Source organism: Crocodylus siamensis, chromosome 2 (genome assembly GCF_052110815.1).
Source record: "Crocodylus siamensis isolate JL-2025a chromosome 2, ASM5211081v1, whole genome shotgun sequence".
In the NCBI taxonomy this organism is placed as follows: Eukaryota; Metazoa; Chordata; order Crocodylia; family Crocodylidae; genus Crocodylus; species Crocodylus siamensis.
The window spans coordinates 20,599,535-20,621,417 of NC_143396.1; the positions used below are offsets into that span (position 1 = coordinate 20,599,535).

General features: G+C 55.6%; 1 protein-coding gene across 8 annotated transcripts in view; it reads left to right on the forward strand.

Annotated features, from left to right (window-relative positions):
* Nucleotides 1-10,809: 10,809 nt before the first annotated feature.
* Nucleotides 10,810-21,883, forward strand: part of DOK7 (docking protein 7) — a 104,397-nt gene continuing 93,323 nt past the window's right edge. For 2 of the 8 annotated variants that reach the window (XM_090035497.1, XM_090035499.1), the window contains exons 1-4: nucleotides 10,810-11,410; nucleotides 11,501-11,546; nucleotides 14,300-14,530; nucleotides 19,345-19,545. In XM_090035497.1, coding sequence (XP_089891623.1) covers nucleotides 11,357-11,410; nucleotides 11,501-11,546; nucleotides 14,300-14,530; nucleotides 19,345-19,545 — 532 coding nt within the window. In that variant the 5' untranslated portion in view covers nucleotides 10,810-11,356. Of the gene's footprint in view, nucleotides 11,547-13,539; nucleotides 13,752-14,299; nucleotides 14,531-19,344; nucleotides 19,546-21,883 lie in introns of those variants that run through there. The other 6 variants (XM_090035494.1, XM_090035495.1, XR_016440678.1 and 3 more) reach the window with 4 other exon arrangements.

A 21,883-nucleotide genomic window follows, 5' to 3' on the forward strand; every position in this document is an offset into this window, starting at 1 on the left:
GCGCCAGAGACCCCAGTAGGGAGCAGACCCCACAAGGGGAGGGGGCCATGCTCCCGGGCCCCAGAGCCTGAAAAAGGGACAGGCAGCCCCCGCAGCCAAGAGCCAGGGGCTCCGTCTGCGTGGAGCCCGGAACCATGGGCTCCGTCTGGGTGGCCGTCTCTGAGGTGCCCAGTGGAGGGGCCGCAGAGCCCCAGGGGACCCTCGGGGTGCGGCGTGTGCCCATCCGTGTCATGCCTCTGGTAGGCTGGCTACGGCTGGGGCTGACTACTCTGGGGGGGTCACAGGCAGGGTCTCGTGCCCTCCCACGCCCTCCCCTGCGCGAACTCCGCGCTAACTCAAGCGCCTGTTTACGCAGCCTGTTCGCGCGGCTCCGGTCGCGGGGCTCCCTGGGGGGCTGGGCCAAGTAGGGGCCTGGGCGGGGGCTTGACCCAGCCTGGCATCAGGCAGCAGCCTCCTCCGAGCAAGCGAGGAGTTAACCCCTTCCCACCACGAGCCCACTTACCTCCGGCTGTGCTGGGGGTCGGCAGGGGGCTCGGCGGCTGCTGAGGGGGTGTCTGGGGGGCTTCGGGGGAGTGGGGGCGCAGCGGGCTTCACCCGCGCGTCTCTCACCGCTCCAGAGCCTACCTGAGTGTGTTTTTTTTTTTTTATCCCGTTTGGCGGGCCCTTTTAAACTACGCGCATGCGCAGTGGGCCTGCGCATCTTTAGTCATCAGTAATTTGTTTAATACCATTTTTAAAGTTTCCATGCAGGTTGGGAGAGAAATTTTGAGTTCTTGTCTATTTGGGGAAGGTGTGTTTATGCAGTTATGACTCCACTGTATTCCAAGGCTTTGTATAAAGAAGGTAATACTTACTTCTCTAATGGAAATAAGTTGCGTGATAAATCCTAGGATTGCTTTTGCTTTTGCAAGGTTGCATTACATTGGTGGCTCAAAATTAATTGATCTTGTGATCAGTTAATACAATCAGATCTTTTACTTTCTCTGTCATTTCCAACTGATGAGCCATTGGATCAAAAGTGGACAATTACTTGGGTCCACAGACCACATAGGGAGTTTTGATGAGCTGTCAAGGGCTGGGTCAGCACCTGCCCCCCATAATGGCTCACCAAAACTCCCTAAACAGCTGATTCCATCCATCTGCCCACGCGGGTCCTGGCCACCACATACTGTTTGGGTTCTGTGGGCTGCTGCCACTTAGCCAGGGATTCTAGCCTTGGCCCTGTATGCCCATCCCACTCTTGGGTACCACTCCCTGCCCATCTGCAGCCCCATCTTGGCTGAACGCAGAGCAGAGCCACACAATCTGTTCCTAACATGTTCTTGTGACAGGCACCAATTTCACGGGCCAGGGCCCAGGGCAGAGCTGTGATCTGCTCCCCACACATTCCTACCTGTGGAACCAGTGCCCATTGCAGGGGCATGCAGGGACCAGATTTTGGCTCTGTTTCTTGCTTGGTCATGACTGGACCAGGCAGGCAGGGCTGGGATTCCTGGCTAAGTGGTGGGAGCCTGCAGAACCCAAACAGTAAGCGGCAATTTCATGGCTGATGGGACTAGGTGCCAGGAGCTGAAGGGCCCCAGAGCCAGCAGAACGCAAAGGGCTCCTGCCAGCTTTGCAGTCTTGGCAGGCAATCAGGCTCTTTCTGCAGATTCCCTGATTCCTGGTGCTGAGTATTAGCTCAGCTGATGCTAGGTTAGCATCAGCCTAGTCAGAATGGCGCTGGGAGGGAGACCTAAGTGGGCGTTTGCAGCCATTTGCAGCCCTGGGTGTGGCTACAATGAGCAGGGGATGGCAACAAAGGGCTGGGTGGAAGCAGAGCTTGGCAGCATGTTGAGGTTTGGGAGGTGGAGGAGCGGGGCAGGGCTGCGTGTGGCACATCAGGTGGCAAGTGCCGAGTGGTAGCCAAAGGGGTGTGCTGTAGATGCCACACAGTATGCATGATTGGGAATAGCAGCTCCATGAATGCAGCCAGTCATTGCTGGGCTCCTGTCTCCTGGTGCCTGGTGCAAGATCTTGTCCTTTAGTCTGTCAGGTACTGATGCTCCCTCTGATCGCTGGGGCAGTAGGGCAGGAGCGGCTGTCTTGGTGCTGAAGCTGTGACTCAGAAGCCAGCAGCTACCTTCATTCTCTTGGCAGGCAAGTCTAGTGCTGTGGGGCATCCAGACCTGGCCTGCCCTCTGTGCCTGAGCTGGGAGGGACCTGCCCAAGGACATGCCGCAGGCCAGACAAAATCCTTCCACGGTCCAGATTTGGCGCACAGGCCCTATTTTGTTCTTCCTTGTTTTAGATTATGCTAGAAATTCTTGTTAGTAGTACCTTGTTGAATGATTACACTCCACTCATTTGCTGTTTCTGCAGTTATTAGTGTCATCCATTTTTATAACATATTCTCAATTTCCTTTGTATTGAAAATGCTACCCCCCCCATCCCCACCACCCCCAGTTTTCATCAGCACAGCAGCATTTTGTGCCAAGGTCATTAATAAAACTATTAAGTAAGATAATTTTCAAGAATGATTCTTAAGGAGCATCTCTAGAAGTTTCCCTCCAGTCTGACAAGTTTTCTTTTTGGCTTAACCTGCCGTTAGTTTCCTCTTTGTCAGTTCCTCACCCAGGTTAAAGTTCTGGTACTGATTTCCATCTTCCTCATCTTAACTAATAATTTTCCATAATAATGAAAGATCTTGGGTTAATCTGGTACCATTTACTTTTGGTACCATTTACAGGTTCATCACATTTTCCATTTACCACTATATTAATTTCCTTTCCTTTGAACTTTGTTCTAAAGCTTGTTTGAGAGGTCAGAATAACAGGGATGGGGTTGACCAAATCACTTTTTCCCATTTTCTTAAGTATAGTTACTAAATTTACTGTTCTCTTGTGGTTCAGTGCCACCCCTGATTTGTCAGTTTATTAAAAATGTTTGTTACCAGACTAGCAATTTCATGTGCCAATTCTTTCACAGTACCTTGGGATGGAGATTATTTAGTCCTACTTGAGCTCATTAATTTCTTTGCGATTTGCTTCCCTCATGTCTCATCCTATAAATTTAAAGCACCTAGCATGTTTTTTTGGGGGCATGGGGGGGTAGGGGATTGATGGGGGCCTTATTCAGAAGCACAAATGACACTTAACTACTTAATTTGACTCTAGTTAGGTGTTTAAACTGCTATTTTGTACCTTTCAAAAATCTCCTCCTCTGTAAATAATTAAGATAGTATTTGCAGGCTGCCACGAACATCACCTCCTACATTAAAACGTCTGCTTAGACTTTCCACCAAAAATCACCTCCAAATTCAGCAGAAACATGAGAAGCTTTAGTTCCCCAATGAAATTAATTTGACAAAGTTTGGATGTGTGGAGGTGACAGTGAAAGTTGGTTATCAGTAGAAAAACCTTGCCAATTCATGTAGGTCTTTAGTTATATACTAGCCAGCTGCCATCAAAAATGATGGGGGAGGAGGAAGGGGAGCAGCCGGGGACAGTGGCCTGCATCTAGTCCTGCTCCTCCCTCCCCCCCCCCTTTCAGGGCCAGGCCCAGTGTCCCTCTCTCCACTGGCTGCTTCAGGGCTGGGGCCAGGTTGCCCCCCTCATCTGTTCTGTTGCTGCTACCTGCAATACTGGGGGGGCTGGCCAGTGGTGCTGGCCTTGCCCTGCCCACTGTCCTCTCTGTTTTTGTGGCCTGCAGGGAGCAGGACGGACAGGGCCAGTGCTGCTAGCCCTGCCCACCCCTCCGTCTGCTCCATTGCTGTCGCCTGCAGGGTTGGGGGGCCGGAGCCAGCGGTGCTGGCCTTGCTGTGAGGGGACGGGGCCAGTGCTACCAGCCCATCTGCTCTGTCGCCGGCCGGGGGGCGGGTGGGGATAGAGGCCCTGGGCCAGGCTCGCTCCCCCCACCCTCGACCCCGGGGCTGGTGGGGACAGAGCCCAGCATCCGGCCCTGTACCCCCAGTCCCATTGTCTGGCCCCACCCCCCAATTTGGGCCTGCCCCTGTTCCCCTGCACCCCCCCACATTGCTTTGGGCTTGATCCCATTCCTCCCCCGGTAGTTTGGGTTTGGGGCCGCTTTCCCTGTCCCCCCTTGCCGTGGTGGCCCCACCCTCATTCCACCCCATGCTGCCATCTCCTCCATGGAGCAGGGGGGAAGGGCCACTCCCCCTTTGCTCCACTCTGCCAGGGGCTGGGCCTGGCCCCCCCCACCCTCCCCACTGCCACTGCATGGCCCAGCGCCCCCCCAACCTCCACTCTGGGGCAAGGCCCATTCCCCCTCGCCCTTCCCACCTCTGTTTCAGGGCCGGGCCAGGCTCCTTCACCTCCGCGGCATTGGCCTGGGTCTGCTGCTCCCCCCCCCACATTGGGAGGGAGCAGCACAGGACAGAGAGGGGGTGAGGCCAGTGGTGCAACCTCAAAGGAGCAAGAAGGGTGCTCTGCTGGCCTCGCCCTCCCATTCCGTCTGCTCTGTTGCTGTCACCTCCAGGGACCAGGACTGGCCTTGCCCCCCTCCCCGCTTACTTAATCAGATGCTGTGATCAGCCGCTTACAAAAACTTATACATCTCTGATTTAGTTAATCTGCTGCGTGCATATCTACCTTGCCTCTTGTTCAGAGCAGGCTTTAGTGAAAATGGCACCCTGGCTGAGCTTGTATTTTGGTGTCCCATCTTCCTTGCCACCTCTCCCCACCTCCCCCCCATGGGCAGAGGCAGGCAGGCAGAAGCGCTGAATGCAGTCCAGCAAGGAGGTGGAGCAGCATGGTGTGCCAGCCTCTGGATCTGTGGTTACTCTCAGGCAGTGATTCTCAGTCAGAGTGCGGTGGAACCAGGGGGTGCCCTGGGATCCTTTCAAACCTATCAGCCATTTCTGCCTTTGTGCTCTAGCACAGCATTTCTCTTAAGTGGGTCACAAGAATATACACAAGGGTTATGAATAAATTTGAAAAATGGAGCATATTTTATATACATTTTTGAAAAAAATAGATGCTATTGGTGCTTCATCGTATGTTAATTCTGAGTTAATAAACGGGGATTTGGGTTTTCCATTTGCTGCAGAAGAAAGCAGCAGTGGTGGCTGGCTCATGGCAGTAGGGTAGAGCCAAAGCCCAGTGCACAAATGGCTGGTGGCAGGAGATAAGGGCAGTGCCCACCACATTACTCCTTGTGCTCCCTGCTCTGCTCTCCCACACTGGGACCTGCCCATGGCAGTCTGGCCAGGCTGCAGCCCGTGCCTGCTGTGGGTGCACAACTCTGGGAATGGCACATGGCCGCCAGGCCCCCCTTGCCCAACACACTGGGAGGCTGTGTCCTGGGGTGGGGCAGCAGGTCAGGAGTGAGATGCACCAACAGGACTGGTCCAGTTGTTATGGTCATCCATGGGGGTAGCAGGACCGGAGTGATGGGCACCAGCAGGGCTGGGGGTCGGGGCCTGTGGTAGGGTTGCCAACTCTGAATCTATTCGGGGAGATTTCATCACATGATGTAATGACATTAATGACTTTACGTCAGGAAGGCAAATGCACATTACCATTACATTTTAAAAACCCACTAGACATCTGTATGAATCAGATTCAACAGTTAATATTTGTTTTAATGAATGCTTATCATTTATCTCCCAGATGACTCTCGGTCTCCTGGAGATTTGTCTCTAATTCCTAGAGACTCCAGGGAAATCCTGCAGGGTTGGCAACCCTACCTGTGGGTTGTGAGTGACAGCCACTGGCAAGGCTGAGGTGGGGGTCTGTGGGTCTGGAGTGACCGGCACAGGCAGGGCCACGGGTGGGGGTCTGAAGCAACCGGTACAGGCAGGGCCACGGGTGGGGGTCTGTGGGTCGGGAGCGATGGGCAGGGCCGGGGTGGGGGTCTGTGGGTCTGGAGCGACTGGCACAGGCAGGGCCATGGGTGGGGGTCTGTGGGGCGGGAGCGACGGGCTCCGCAGGGCCGGGGTGGGGGTCTGTGGGTCTGGAGTGACCGGCACAGGCAGGGCCACGGGTGGGGGTCTGTGGGGTGGGAGCGATGGGCTCCGCAGGGCCGGGGTGGGGGTCTGTGGGGCGGGAGTGACCGGCACAGGCAGGGCCACGGGTGCGGGTCTGTGGGGCGGGAGCGATGGGCTCCGCAGGGCCGGGGTGGGGGTCTGTGGGTCTGGAGCGACCGGCACAGGCAGGGCCACGGGTGGGGGTCTGTGGGTCGGGAGCGATGGGCTCCGCAGGGCCGGGGTGGGGGTCTGTGGGTCTGGAGCGACCGGCACAGGCAGGGCCACGGGTGGGGGTCTGTGGGTCGGGAGCGATGGGCTCCGCAGGGCCGGGGTGGGGGTCTGGAGCGACCGGCACAGGCAGGGCCACGGGTGGGGGTCTGTGGGTCGGGAGCGATGGGCTCCGCAGGGCCGGGGTGGGGTCTGGAGCGACCGGCACAGGCAGGGCCACGGGTGGGGATCTGTGGGTCGGGAGCGATGGGCTCCGCAGGGCCGGGGTGGGGGTCTGTGGGTCTGGAGCGACCGGCACAGGCAGGGCCACGGGTGGGGGTCTGTGGGTCGGGAGCGATGGGCTCCGCAGGGCCGGGGTGGGGGTCTGTGGGTCTGGAGCGACTGGCACAGGCAGGGCCATGGGTGGGGGTCTGTGGGTCGGGAGCGATGGGCTCCGCAGGGCCGGGGTGGGGGTCTGTGGGTCTGGAGCGACCGGCACAGGCAGGGCCACGGGTGGGGGTCTGTGGGGTGGGAGTGATGGGCTCCGCAGGGCCGGGGTGGGGGTCTGTGGGGCGGGAGTGACCGGCACAGGCAGGGCCACGGGTGCGGGTCTGTGGTCGGGAGCGATGGGCTCCGCAGGGCCGGGGTGGGGGTCTGTGGGTCTGGAGCGACCGGCACAGGCAGGGCCACGGGTCGGGGTCTGTGGGTCAGGAGCGATGGGCTCTGCAGGGCCGGGGTGGGGGTCTGGAGCGACCGGCACAGGCAGGGCCACGGGTGGGGGTCTGTGGGTCGGGAGCGATGGGCTCCGCAGGGCCGGGGTGGGGGTCTGTGGGTCTGGAGCGACCGGCACAGGCAGGGCCACGGGTGGGGGTCTGTGGGGTGGGAGTGATGGGCTCCGCAGGGCCGGGGTGGGGGTCTGTGGGGCGGGAGTGACCGGCACAGGCAGGGCCACGGGTGCGGGTCTGTGGTCGGGAGCGATGGGCTCCGCAGGGCCGGGGTGGGGGTCTGCGGGTCTGGAGCGACCGGCACAGGCAGGGCCACGGGTCGGGGTCTGTGGGTCAGGAGCGATGGGCTCCGCAGGGCCGGGGTGGGGGTCTGGAGCGACCGGCACAGGCAGGGCCACGGGTGGGGGTCTGTGGGTCGGGAGCGATGGGCTCCGCAGGGCCGGGGTGGGGTCTGGAGCGACCGGCACAGGCAGGGCCACGGGTGGGGATCTGTGGGTCGGGAGCGATGGGCTCCGCAGGGCCGGGGTGGGGGTCTGTGGGTCTGGAGCGACCGGCACAGACAGGGCCACGGGTGGGGGTCTGTGGGTCGGGAGCGATGGGCTCTGCAGGGCCGGGGTGGGGGTCTGTGGGTCTGGAGCGACTGGCACAGGCAGGGCCATGGGTGGGGGTCTGTGGGTCGGGAGCGATGGGCTCCGCAGGGCCGGGGTGGGGGTCTGTGGGTCTGGAGCGACCGGCACAGGCAGGGCCACGGGTGGGGTTCTGTGGGGTGGGAGTGATGGGCTCCGCAGGGCCGGGGTGGGGGTCTGTGGGGCGGGAGTGACCGGCACAGGCAGGGCCACGGGTGGGGGTCTGTGGGTCGGGAGCGATGGGCTCCGCAGGGCCGGGGTGGGGGTCTGTGGGTCTGGAGCGACCGGCACAGGCAGGGCCACGGGTGGGGGTCTGTGGGTCGGGAGCGATGGGCTCCGCAGGGCCGGGGTGGGGGTCTGGAGCGACCGGCACAGGCAGGGCCACGGGTGGGGGTCTGTGGGTCGGGAGCGATGGGCTCCGCAGGGCCGGGGTGGGGTCTGGAGCGACCGGCACAGGCAGGGCCACGGGTGGGGATCTGTGGGTCGGGAGCGATGGGCTCCGCAGGGCCGGGGTGGGGGTCTGTGGGTCTGGAGCGACCGGCACAGGCAGGGCCACGGGTGGGGGTCTGTGGGTCGGGAGCGATGGGCTCCGCAGGGCCGGGGTGGGGGTCTGTGGGTCTGGAGCGACTGGCACAGGCAGGGCCATGGGTGGGGGTCTGTGGGTCGGGAGCGATGGGCTCCGCAGGGCCGGGGTGGGGGTCTGTGGGTCTGGAGCGACCGGCACAGGCAGGGCCACGGGTGGGGGTCTGTGGGGTGGGAGTGATGGGCTCCGCAGGGCCGGGGTGGGGGTCTGTGGGGCGGGAGTGACCGGCACAGGCAGGGCCACGGGTGCGGGTCTGTGGTCGGGAGCGATGGGCTCCGCAGGGCCGGGGTGGGGGTCTGTGGGTCTGGAGCGACCGGCACAGGCAGGGCCACGGGTCGGGGTCTGTGGGTCAGGAGCGATGGGCTCTGCAGGGCCGGGGTGGGGGTCTGGAGCGACCGGCACAGGCAGGGCCACGGGTGGGGGTCTGTGGGTCGGGAGCGATGGGCTCCGCAGGGCCGGGGTGGGGTCTGGAGCGACCGGCACAGGCAGGGCCACGGGTGGGGGTCTGTGGGTCGGGAGCGATGGGCTCCGCAGGGCCGGGGTGGGGGTCTGTGGGTCTGGAGCGACCGGCACAGGCAGGGCCACGGGTGGGGGTCTGTGGGTCGGGAGCGATGGGCTCCGCAGGGCCGGGGTGGGGGTCTGGAGCGACCGGCACAGGCAGGGCCACGGGTGGGGGTCTGTGGGTCGGGAGCGATGGGCTCCGCAGGGCCGGGGTGGGGTCTGGAGCGACCGGCACAGGCAGGGCCACGGGTGGGGATCTGTGGGTCGGGAGCGATGGGCTCCGCAGGGCCGGGGTGGGGGTCTGTGGGTCTGGAGCGACCGGCACAGGCAGGGCCACGGGTGGGGGTCTGTGGGTCGGGAGCGATGGGCTCCGCAGGGCCGGGGTGGGGGTCTGTGGGTCTGGAGCGACTGGCACAGGCAGGGCCATGGGTGGGGGTCTGTGGGTCGGGAGCGATGGGCTCCGCAGGGCCGGGGTGGGGGTCTGTGGGTCTGGAGCGACCGGCACAGGCAGGGCCACGGGTGGGGGTCTGTGGGGTGGGAGTGATGGGCTCCGCAGGGCCGGGGTGGGGGTCTGTGGGGCGGGAGTGACCGGCACAGGCAGGGCCACGGGTGCGGGTCTGTGGTCGGGAGCGATGGGCTCCGCAGGGCCGGGGTGGGGGTCTGTGGGTCTGGAGCGACCGGCACAGGCAGGGCCACGGGTCGGGGTCTGTGGGTCAGGAGCGATGGGCTCTGCAGGGCCGGGGTGGGGGTCTGGAGCGACCGGCACAGGCAGGGCCACGGGTGGGGGTCTGTGGGTCGGGAGCGATGGGCTCCGCAGGGCCGGGGTGGGGTCTGGAGCGACCGGCACAGGCAGGGCCACGGGTGGGGGTCTGTGGGTCGGGAGCGATGGGCTCCGCAGGGCCGGGGTGGGGGTCTGTGGGTCTGGAGCGACCGGCACAGGCAGGGCCACGGGTGGGGGTCTGTGGGGTGGGAGCGATGGGCTCCGCAGGGCCGGGGTGGGGGTCTGTGGGTCTGGAGCGACTGGCACAGGCAGGGCCATGGGTGGGGGTCTGTGGGTCGGGAGCGATGGGCTCCGCAGGGCCGGGGTGGGGGTCTGTGGGTCTGGAGCGACCGGCACAGGCAGGGCCACGGGTGGGGGTCTGTGGGGTGGGAGTGATGGGCTCCGCAGGGCCGGGGTGGGGGTCTGTGGGTCTGGAGCGACTGGCACAGGCAGGGCCATGGGTGGGGGTCTGTGGGTCGGGAGCGATGGGCTCCGCAGGGCCGGGGTGGGGGTCTGTGGGTCTGGAGCGACCGGCACAGGCAGGGCCACGGGTGGGGGTCTGTGGGGTGGGAGTGATGGGCTCCGCAGGGCCGGGGTGGGGGTCTGTGGGGCGGGAGTGACCGGCACAGGCAGGGCCACGGGTGCGGGTCTGTGGTCGGGAGCGATGGGCTCCGCAGGGCCGGGGTGGGGGTCTGTGGGTCTGGAGCGACCGGCACAGGCAGGGCCACGGGTCGGGGTCTGTGGGTCAGGAGCGATGGGCTCTGCAGGGCCGGGGTGGGGGTCTGGAGCGACCGGCACAGGCAGGGCCACGGGTGGGGGGTCTGTGGGTCGGGAGCGATGGGCTCCGCAGGGCCGGGGTGGGGGTCTGTGGGTCTGGAGCGACCGGCACAGGCAGGGCCATGGGTGGGGGTCTGTGGGTCGGGAGCGATGGGCTCCGCAGGGCCGGGGTGGGGGTCTGTGGGTCTGGAGCGACCGGCACAGGCAGGGCCACGGGTGGGGGTCTGTGGGGTGGGAGTGATGGGCTCCGCAGGGCCGGGGTGGGGGTCTGTGGGGCGGGAGTGACCGGCACAGGCAGGGCCACGGGTGCGGGTCTGTGGTCGGGAGCGATGGGCTCCGCAGGGCCGGGGTGGGGGTCTGCGGGTCTGGAGCGACCGGCACAGGCAGGGCCACGGGTCGGGGTCTGTGGGTCAGGAGCGATGGGCTCTGCAGGGCCGGGGTGGGGGTCTGGAGCGACCGGCACAGGCAGGGCCACGGGTGGGGGTCTGTGGGTCTGGAGCGACCGGCACAGGCACGGCCAGGGGCTGTTTTCTACTGATTTCCTGGGCCGGCACCGGCCATAGATGTTAACAACTGTGTCCCGGTGCAAAAAAGGGTTGGGACCCAGTGCCTGGCTCGCATGCTGGCTACCTGGGTGTATCCTGAACCCCGATCCCCAGAGGCCTGTAGCAAGTCGTGGGCATTTTCAAGAGCAGACTGGACAGAGGATCCTGCCGTGACCAAGGGCCCGGCCCCAATGAGCTGGCGCGGCCCCTTGCACCCCTGCGGCCCGGGGGTGAAGTAAACCGGGGCTGCTCACCCGTTTCTTCCCTCTGTGCCTGCAAGGCAACACGGCCTCGTCAAGAGACCGCTCTGCTGAGGTTTCTCGCCCTCCGGAGTCCGTCAGCCAAGTGGCCGATGGCGGCGGCTCCCGCCGCGCGCCGGGCTGCATGCGGTCCGCGGGGCCCCGGCGGCACAGCTGGCACGTGACTCCACTCGATGCCGACGTCATCGAGAAGTTAACAACCCCTCCCCACAAACCGTCGCTTCTCCGGGGGTCCCGCGCCCCTCCCGCGGCAGCGCAAGCCCCCAGCGGCGCCCGGGAGGCGGCAGCGGATCCTTCCCGCGCCAGGGGCCGGGCCGGGCCGCAGCCATTGCGCGGGGCGGCGGCAGCCCCGGGCCGGGCGCGCTGGCAGTGACCCCGGCGGGCGGGGAGGGGAACCATGCCTGAAGATGACGGATGCCGTGGTGGTGGAGGGGCACGTCCGCTGGAGGGATGGAAAAAAGGTCCCCGCTTTGCCTCTCCCCAGGGACCCCTCCCCCCGCCCCTCTGTCCCCACAGTCCCGGCCCGGGCTAACTCTGTGCTCTCGTTGCAGTGGAAGAGCAGGTGGCTGGTGCTGCGCAAGCCCTCGCCCGTGGCAGGTAAGGGCGGCGCGCGGGCCCGGGGTGGGGTCGTGGGGCCGGTCCTGACCCGACAGGCGTGGAGTGGAGGAGTCGGGCTGGGAGCGCCGCCCGGCCCCCCAGCCCGCAGGGGACCCGGGGAGCCACCTCCTGCCTCTGGGACCCAGTGTCAGTACGGCCCGCCGAGGAAGAAACCAGGGGGCATCTGTGCTCACCCCTCATACGGCCATCGGCGCGGCCTCGACCCTGGCCCCCACCCCTGGCAGTGTCGCCCGTCCCGCTGTTGTCACTACAGGCTCCCGGAGACAGGGTCAGGCCCTGTGACAGAAACCCCCCAGCCCTGACACTTCTCACCTGGGGGTGGGGGGGGATCTGTCCTGACCCCTAGTACAGCCTTCGGCACAGCCTCGGCGCTGGCCCTGTCCCCCTGGCGATGTTGCCCCTGTTGTCACTCTAGGCTCCCGGAGAGAGGGTCAGGCCCGGTACAGAAACCCCCCCCAGCCCCAACACTTCTCACCAGGGAGGGAAATCCTGTCCTGACCCCAAATACAGCCATCAGTGTGGCCTCAGCCCTGGCCCCGACCCCCTGGCGGTGCCCCCATGGGAAGCTGTCCGCAGAGTTGGCAAAAAGTCGGCACTTGTTAAGTCCAGAGCTTGTCACAGGCGCCCGGCTGCTCTAGTGCTCCCCCTCGGCCACAGGGCTTCCCCCCCTGCTTGCAATAGATGTGGAGGCTGAGGTCCGGTGCAGCTCGACGCGGGTGGGGGGGATGCACATTGGATATGACATTAAAAAACTCCACATGGCAATTACAAGATATGTCTCTTATATCACTCGCTGTGAACCGACTTCCAAATACCAGTGTTTTCTTGCTTAAAACTTGCATTTCAAAGCAACTGTTATTTTTTTAGTTTATGCCAAAATGGCATTTTAGTCTATTTTTGTTTTGTTTGTAAAGCCTGGCCTTTTAAGTGGCATGGTTTTTTTTGAATCCACACATAGTAGTAGTTGGACCTGGGGTAGTATTTAATCAACATATTGACATGAAATACCACGTCAGTTCAGTTTTTAAAAAGACCAAAGTAAAATGCTGTAGGCTAAACTGAAACAAACATTTCCCTTTCCATGTTTCCTGGATAGAAATTTGAAATTTTTCCTCAGAAATGATATTTTCCTATGAGGGACTGAAGTTTTGACAACACAGCCAAAGTTTTCCTGCAGGGAAATGTTGCACAGTAAATTACTTCCAGCTCTAATCCTGGTTTTATATGTATATGTTTTGTGAGTCTGCTTTACCTAAGAACGGATGTTAGAATCGTGATTAGCTATTTCTATGTTCTGATGTAGAGTATTATTTCTCCGTTACTTTGGTTTAGGAATAATTTTGCACAGTTGGAAGTGTTAAGTATTCAGTATCCTCAGTGCCTCTGCTGATCAGGTCTATGGTTTATAAAGACAGGAGTTCCTAACATTGATATTTCATCTGCATCCCAACTTCTTGAACCCAAATTTGAAACCTCGATTCTTCCAAACCCTGCATATTGTTACTCTGTGCAACTTATTTTACTTTCAACTGGAATTTATTATAGCAAAATTGAGCTTTTTTTGTCTAAAGTCAGCGTGCTGTTTCTTTAAGTGTCTTAGGGCTATGCAATGTGTATCTAAAAAAGCACCCTTAAACTTTGTATTTGCAGCTGTTTCTGGTAACAGGTGCAATACTGCAATCTAGCATGTCTGCAAAGTTTCCCTTTAATTAACGTACAGTGCATTTTTCAGTTGTTTTTCACCTCTTTGGAGGGGTGCCTGTGCTTTGCCCAAATGTGAGCCATAATGGCAGCTTGCCAGGCCTCGGAGTGCCCCACCTAACATTCATAAAATGGAACACGGGCAGCTGCCTGGTCTGTAGCCTGGGACTAGGTGTGAGCAATGGAAGTTACAGGGGAAAAGCCTTGGCTTGAGCTTTTTGCATTTATTTCCCTCAGCATGGAGTACAACAGGGTGAGAAGGGGAGCTGCAACCTGTGTGGAACCGGTGTCCTTGCTGTATCAAAGAAGGATGCAACCCGTGGTGCTTTTCCTTGTTGAGCTGGATATCTGTGAAAAGCTCGCCTCCAGCACACCCTTCGTGCCGTGATAGTTTCATCGCTTTACCTAGATATGAAGCAATAAAATAACTTTAGGAATGGGTTAAAAAAATGGTGACTGCGACTGAATAGAGAACAAATAAAGGTGCACAGCACATAATGATTATGCAGCAGTATCCCCTGCAGAATATTTTACAAGGCCGCCTGAGCTGAGACCAACAGCCTTTCTGGCAATATAATCCATTCACCACTTAATAGTTGAGTAATCTGGGAACTACTATAAGAAGTTCATTTAGGTTTGCTGCCTTCTAAAGGAAGAGGATTTGACAATACTGCTAACTCTAGCCTTCCTAAAGTAAAAGCTTACATTACAGTAATGCCAATTGGAAACATTCAAAAATCACAAGTCAAGCCCCTCAAATTATCAGGTTGTCTCACAAATCATTAGCTTTTGAAAGCAAATGACCAGTTTGGAGGTCTTTTTAATTGCCTTCTTATTTCTGAGCCTGTAAGTTAGACTTGAGATATATTTTCAAGCTTTCTTCACAGACACAGGGCCTAGAAATGTACCTTAACAAGGTGAGCTCAGACTGCAACCATGCAGTTGCCAAAAACATTAACTGTTGAAGCTGAGTCCTGAGAATTATATTGACTGTTCTGCTTCATGTTTTCTGACAATGTTGCTTCTTTCAGATTGCTTACTCATGTTGGTGTACAAGGATAAATCTGAGAGAGTGAAAGGGCATAAGGAGAGGAGTAGTGTGACCTTGGAGGACATCTGTGGCCTGGATCCTGGGCTCTCCTATGAGGGCTTGAATCACACACTTGCCATCATCTGTCTGTCTCAAGTTGTGATGCTGGGATTTGAAAATAAGGAAACTATGTATGCATGGGATGTCCGGATCCGCTACAGTTTGGGGGAAGGTAAACTTTGTCTTGTCCTACTTTTTTTCCCCCTCTTGGAAAAACCAAACCAAATCAGAGCTGACATACAAAAATCTGGGTACAGTTCAGGAGAAGATTATTGCTGGTCCCAGAGTAGAAAGACCTTTTCCACAAGATCAGATTAGGTGCCATGGACAGTAGGTCATATGTGTGATACTGTGTACTAGGAGTGTATCACTAGTACGTACTTATTAGTACTGGCAGTTGGGTTGTACTGTTACATTTGGGTCAGGTAGTGAAAGCATGGGTTAAAAGGCCAGAGTTTTATTCCTACCCTTTCAAGTAGCTGTGAGAGTTATAAATTACTTGTGTCAATAGTTTTTGGATTTATTATGAGTCCTTGGGCTCAGAGAGGACAAGAACTCTGAAAGGCAGAGCCATGATTAGAACTCGGGACTGGCTAAATTAGGTACACTTGATCTTTCCTTGTGATAAGGGGACAGACTAGTTGAATTCTTGAGGTCCCTTTTATCTCTGTTTTCTAAGGTTTTAGCTCCCAGTTCCCTGTCCAGTCTGTAGAATGTGCTGCTCTGGTAACTTCTGATCTTGACTCCATATAACAGCAAAATCCCACAGAAAAGATACCATTCTTGGAAATACCTTTTCCTCTTAACTTCTAGGTGTCCTTCATTTTCTGTTCTGTGATTCTAACTTGTGTTGTAGTGACCACAAAGTAGTAATAGTGTTCTCATAGAGATAATCCAGAGTAATTGGATTTTAGTATATTGCAAAGTTTAGCATGACAGACATTTATTATTTGCTGATGATCATGATGATAGTAATCTATTTGTATATAATGTATCTGTTAATGGTAATGGGCTTTTGCTATACACAGTATAAATAGAAATGCAGCCCTTTCCTGAGAAACTTTGAGGATAGGTGAAAATAAGATTTAAGCACAATAAGAGACCTTTAGGAAAGTGCGAAGTCAGGTGAGTTTGGTAGGTTTCTTGATCTGACTCTACTGCAGTGATTTTCACTCAGGGTGCTGTAGTATCTTGGGATGCCTTGAGATCCTTTTAGGGGTGCTGTGGGATGCTATGCAATATTAGCATTGTTAGGTGAGCAAACATGATTCACAAGTTGTACCCAGGGATTTCAAATAGGAATCAGTAGGTTCAAAATATTCTGCCCTGTTGTGGTCCTTCTTAGTTCTGTGCAACAGAAGAATTGCTCTATTATTTTTCTGTTGTTAAAAAATGAGTGAAAAATAAGAGCCGGCATTTTCTGTGGGGTATCTTAACTCTAAAAAGCTTAACCACTGTTTTAACTGATATAAAAGAGAAAAAGATACTGGAAGGTAAGGAAAATGAGACGGGATAGAGGCAATTCACACTAAGTCTTGGTAGTCTTGAAGTTAGGGAGATTCTGGGCTGAGAGGGAAGAAGAACAAAGGTCAAGGGCTTGAGGAGGCAGTTACAATATATTGGGAGGTATATTTTTTATGCGATTTAGGGATGAGAAGTCGCGCTATTTTGCAGCAATGGAGGTGGGCAGTAAATTTAAAATAGAAATAGCTGGTTTTCTGTAGCAGGAGCCGGTACAATATGGTTCATAGGCTAGATAGTAGAGATGGTCAAGAGTCAAGTGTAGCGGAGACAGTGGAATTAAGGAAATCAGTTATAAATTGGAGGGGGCTGAGAGATGAGATTGTGAGCAACAGGACAGAGATAACAGGACCTCGATGGACTGGAGCTCATAGGATGAGCTGAGGTTAGAGAATAAATTTGTAGAATTAAGAGAAATTGGGAATCCTAAAGGGAGTGCACTAAGTAACAGAGCAAGTTTGATGGTTCTGTGCAGAGTGGGAGTGAAGCCTTGGGAAACCCATTGAAAACATTGCAGTTCAATATGGAAACTTCTGCTTTCTATGGTTAAATTGTACTTGGGCCTGTACCAAAAAGTTTTACTTCAGGTCTGAAATTCTCGCAGATTTGGAGGTGTACAGATCCAGGGTTGTTGGTATAGAGGTGGAACGCTATTTGCTGATCTTTGGTTTATGCAGCTGTGGCATGACCAGTTAGTGGCTTACACCATTTACACCATATTTGGTAGAAGAATAGATCTCCCAAACTTAAAGTCTTGTAGCTTACTAGTAAAATACCTCCCAGTACAACTCCTCCGATCAGTGTTCAAAGATTTAAGGGTTGAGCAAGGGGTTGCCTGTAATAAGGATTTAATTAAGGATTTGTTGTTTTGGGAGCATTAGTAGATTTTTATTGATAAGTGGGGTGAACAATTGCATATCAAAGCTAGAACATCACATGAATATAGACTTGCTCCCCAGCATTATTAGAGTCAGGGCTGTAAGAAGAGCTGTAGCGAGATCTATCCCTGGCCCCTCATGCATTTCTCTTGTATGACTTTGTGGCTAATTCTGATAGAACCTTAGAAAGTTACCAAATGCAGATCATGGGTGAAGTATTGACTTGTAGCTAGAGGGTCGTTTGTCTAAGAATACAGCAGAGCTTTTGGATGAGAAGCAAGAGTTAGGCCTAGTATAAGCTCATGGCATTTGACAGATGAGAAAACCAAGTTGAGAAGAAGGAAAGAATTTTCATAAGAAGGAGAGTTAGCAGAGTTAAAGGAAGCAAGTGCCATATTTGTATCTGAACAGAGTGCTGAGGAACTGAGTAGTTTTTGTAGTTCTTGAGTACATGCGAGGACTTGAGAAATATGCTGAAATGTTAGAGTACAGGTAGAGAAAATGTACTTTTTATGCTTACACTGTAGCTGGGCCTGCACCAAGAATTTGTCTTTAATTAGATGTACTTCTGGACTGTGACTCAGTGCTGGGCAGTATTGCTTGTATAGCTAAGTTGGACTAGTCCAGGGGTTGGTAATAGTTTTGGGTCGAGTGCCAAAAATCCTGCACCTTGGACTTTTAAAGATGTTGGTGCACCAGGGACGGTTGGCAGGGGAACTGCAACAGGCCCAATTCTTGCCAGGGAAGGGGCAGTCTCTGCCCCTTCCCTGCTGTGCTCCCTAAAGTACATGCGCAGCCCCTGCCAACAATGAGCTGGGCCAGGGCTCTGGACCCCTGCCAGACCCTGGGCAGGCCCTTGCTGCCCATCATGGAGCCTGGGCTGCTCACAGCAGGCAGCTGCAAATGGCTGCACCAGGGTCCAGAGCCCTGGCCCAGCTCATTGCTAGCAGTGGCTGCATATGCACCTTGGGGAGCAGGGTGGGGAAGGGGCCAGGGGAAGCACAACAAACCCCAGCTAACCTGGAGCTTCCAGCCACCTACTTTTGCCCCTCGCAGCCTGAAGTGCCATTTCACTGACCTGGGTGCAGCTCCCAGACTGTGCATGTGGTGAGCACAAGTCCTGAGGCATGGAGATGGTACAGCCCTGAGGCTACCCAGGTGGGCTGTCAAGGGGAGCCAGTCTTTCTGCCAGGGCTGCAGCTGGCAGGGGGCAGCACCTGCAGCTGCCTCTACCTTCTGCCGTGGGGGGGATCTTGGGCTGCACTGCTCGTGCCCTGTCTTGCTCACCAGTGCTGCAGCCCCATGAGCCCCAGTGTGTTGCTGTGTAGCTCCATGTAACATGCTGCACCCCTTGCAGGCACCTAGCTCTTTCAGCTCCATGTTGCCTGCATCTGCATGTGCTTCTGCACAGCCCCTTCCCGGCTGCGTGCACCAACGTGTATGCATAGCTACCACTACTAAGGAGCCTGGCCAGGGCACCAGAACCCTGTGCAGCTGTTTGCATCCTTCTGGCTGCCTGCCACAGCCAGCCTGGGTTCTGGGTAGCTGCAGTAGGTAGCCAGGAGGCTGCAAACAGCTGCACTGGGCTCTAGAGCCCCAGTCAAGCTCCGTGGTGGTGGTAGCCGCACTTATGCCTTGGGGTGCACAGCTAGACAGGGGTCAGGGTTGTGCTGCCCCAGTCCCCTTCCCAGCTCTGTGCCCTGAGGTGTATACACAACTGCTGCCACCACAGAGCCCAGCACAACTGTTTGTAGCCTCCCAGCTGCCTGCCACAGCCAGCCCAGGCTCTGGGCAGCTGCTGCCTGCTGGGGAGCCCAGGCTGCTTGCAGCAGGGCTGGCAGTCTCCTGGCCACCTGCTGCGAGCAGCCCAGGCTCCATGTCTGGTAGCTGCCCACAACCCAGGCTGGCTGTGGCATGCCGAGCATAATGGCCTCATGTGCCATTCTTTGGCAGGTGTGCCGGGGGTTGCCTACTCGTGGTCTAGTCCTTGAGCAGCTAATTCAAGGCTGCCATTTCAGAACTATCTGGGCATCAACAAAAACCATAGGGAAAAAAGTGCTCTGAGTTCTTTATTGGATAATGATGGATCTAAATGACCTAGTTGCTGTGGCTTGGTCTGTACTAGAGATACTCACCCTCTGGCCTGTGGACTAAGATACTCACCCTCTGGCCCATGGACCCATGGCATCTGGTCTGTGGGGCTCTCTATGGGGTGGGAAATTTAGTGGCATGGGAGCAGTGGCAAGCTGTACTGCCATCCTCCTTTGCTGTCAAATTCCCAAGCGCTATGGGACTGGGCCATGTCCCCTTCCCCTGTAGGGCCTGATTGGGGCTGGGCTACTCCCCAATCCCCCGCATGCCCGGATCAGACCCTGTCTTGCTACCTTAAGCACTAGATTGGGCCCTCTGCCTGGATCCGCCCCACTGAACTGAGCACCTTCCATCTGGTCCAACAGCGAAAAAGCCTGGGCACAACTGGTTTATATAGAAGAAGTAAATGCAAAGATTTTTGTTACAGACAGACTTGCCTACTTCTGTTTGCTCCAGTAATTAACCATTTTCTTTCTGGGTTTTTTTCCCTTAATAGTTCACAGGTTTCATGTTTCTGTAGCCCCTGGAACTAAACTGGAGACTGGACCTGCTACCCTGCACTTCTGCAATGACATTCTAGTCCTTGTAAAAGACGTCCCACCCACAGTCATGGGACAGTGGAAACTCTCAGACCTGCGTCGATACGGAGCTGTTCCTAATGGATTCATCTTTGAAGGGGGCACCAGGTGTGGCTTTTGTAAGTACATTTTCTTCATTTAAAAGTTGCAGGCTTTTTATCAATTTGTTTTACAGATAGATAAATGCTGGTCTGGTCAGCGTGTCTGTCATGGACCTGATCCTGAAGACCTGTTCCATGTGAGCAGTCCTACTGATTTCAGTGAGACTTTTGTGAGTCAGATCCTGGAGGCTTTGGCACTATTATTGAGACAAAAACAATGTTGCTGAGGTGCATGCTGTGTGAACATTGCCAGATGCCTTTTTGGAAGATCTGCTTCAGTCTGACATGAGTTATGGGTTGCTCTAAGTGGGTTCTATGGGAGGTCAGAACAGATGATTTGGTGGTCTCTTTTGACCTTAACACAGAAGGATGATTAAACTATTTTCAGTTGTGCTGTGGAAGAAGAGAATTGTGTGGAAACCAAGAAGATATAATAAGAATCAAGGCTCTGTTGTGTAAGGATCTTTGCAAACACTCACAATATATGTTGTATTTTCTCACATATAATCTGTCCTTTTTCCTGAAAACTGGCTAGGGATAATAGGGGTGTATATTATATACAAGGAAAAGGGATCTATAGGGTCTGGAAATATGGCAGAGTTATGGGGAAGTGGAGCAGTGGCAGTGTCGCCAGATGTCTGGACCCGTGGGGAGTTTCCATCTCCAACTGCATACCAAATTGGGTTGGTATGCAGCTGGACACAGTGCACTGAGTCTTACACGGCCCTGGGCCTGGTGTGCAAGGTGTACCTTGCGTGGAGGCTCTGAAGCCACATACTGGGTCAGACCCAGTGTGTCAAGTCTGGGACTGCATGCTGGCTCTGGAGGCACATGCTAGGTCTGACTCTGTGTGCTAGCTCTGGGTCTGTGTGCTGAGCCTGGAACCATGCACCAGGGCAAATTGGGAGTTACCCGAATGCACAGTTCCAGTTTGGCATGCAGCCCCAGAGGCAGCACATGGAGTCAGATCCCACATGTAGCTCAAGAGCCAGTGTGCATGGTCCCAGGCAGCGCATGGGGTTGGAGCTCCAGAGCCAGCATGCAGGGTTGGACTCAGCACGAAGCCCTGGATCTGGTGTATTAGGTTAGTCTGTGGGCCCAACCACCACGCAGGGCTGGCAGCAGCCTCAGGAGCAGGCTTGGCTCCCTTGCTGCTGCCACTCACCTCTATCAAAGATATTTTATTTCTTCATGCTCACCTTCCAAATCGAGGTGGTCCTATAATCAAGGGTGTGCTATATATGAAAAAATATAGTACCCAGAAATAATTTACCATGTGATGAAAAGGAGTGGAACTTTACTGTGTGTTCACTGCTTTCTTTGCATGCTCTTTCCTTATAGTAAGTGGAAACCAGACTGCAGTAACTTTGCTCTCAGTGAAAGCTGGTTAGTTATTGTGACATGATTTCCATTTACTATGGAGTAAAAGCATGCAGAGCAGCTGACTGGGACAAAGGCCATCCCCCTTTTGTTCAGCAGTAAGTTGACAGTGTGGCCATACCCTAAGATATACCCTGAGATATAATTGCTGCTGTAAAGAGTTTTCAGTCTACTCTGAGATGAGAGAAAGTGAGTGCATGAAACCAAAGAAGGAAATTGGAAGTGACTACGTTTTAATGGGAATAAGGTTTTACGGTTGCATTCTTTACGGGTTTTTTTTACTACAATCTATTGTTTCTAAGAGTTTCAGAAGTTCTCTCTTGAGATGAGGCTCAGCGTATCCTTATTTTATTAGATGAATTTGTAATATAAATTTGTCCTATCAAACCTAGCAATTGATAGAAAGTGAGGCTGCAAAGGGGTAGGGAGGGGGCAGAGGTGGCAAGGAGACAGCATAAGCAGAGGGCAAGCTGCTTGACCTTCCCATATCACCTGCTTCCCCACTGCTTATTTCCCCTGCAGTGGTGGGAGGGATGAATTAAAGACAACCCTTCAATAATCTGATTCTCTATATAGAATATTACAACAAATTTGTAGATTTTCCATATATTGAATCTAATCACTGGGTAGGGGGAGGGGGACATCTTAAATTCAGGGTCATCTTACAGTTGAGTAAATGTAATAGATTAAATCCAGCATCGATTTGCATCATCATATGTTTCTTATAGGAGAAAGTGTAACTTTTGCTGTTTGAATATTCCTGTAGTACTGGGGCTCTCTGTAAGATAAGAACTGTTGTGAAAATAACTGTGTAAACTCTTGGTAAAGTGTAAAGTAGTTCAATGATGCTGTGCTGCCAGTATTTTCTATAGATTTTTATGCAAGCACTAGAAGGGCAGATATTTATTTTTCTTCCTTATTAATGGGGGCTTTAAATGTTGGCTTGATCAAATTCTTGGGTTTTCAGAAGAGGGGA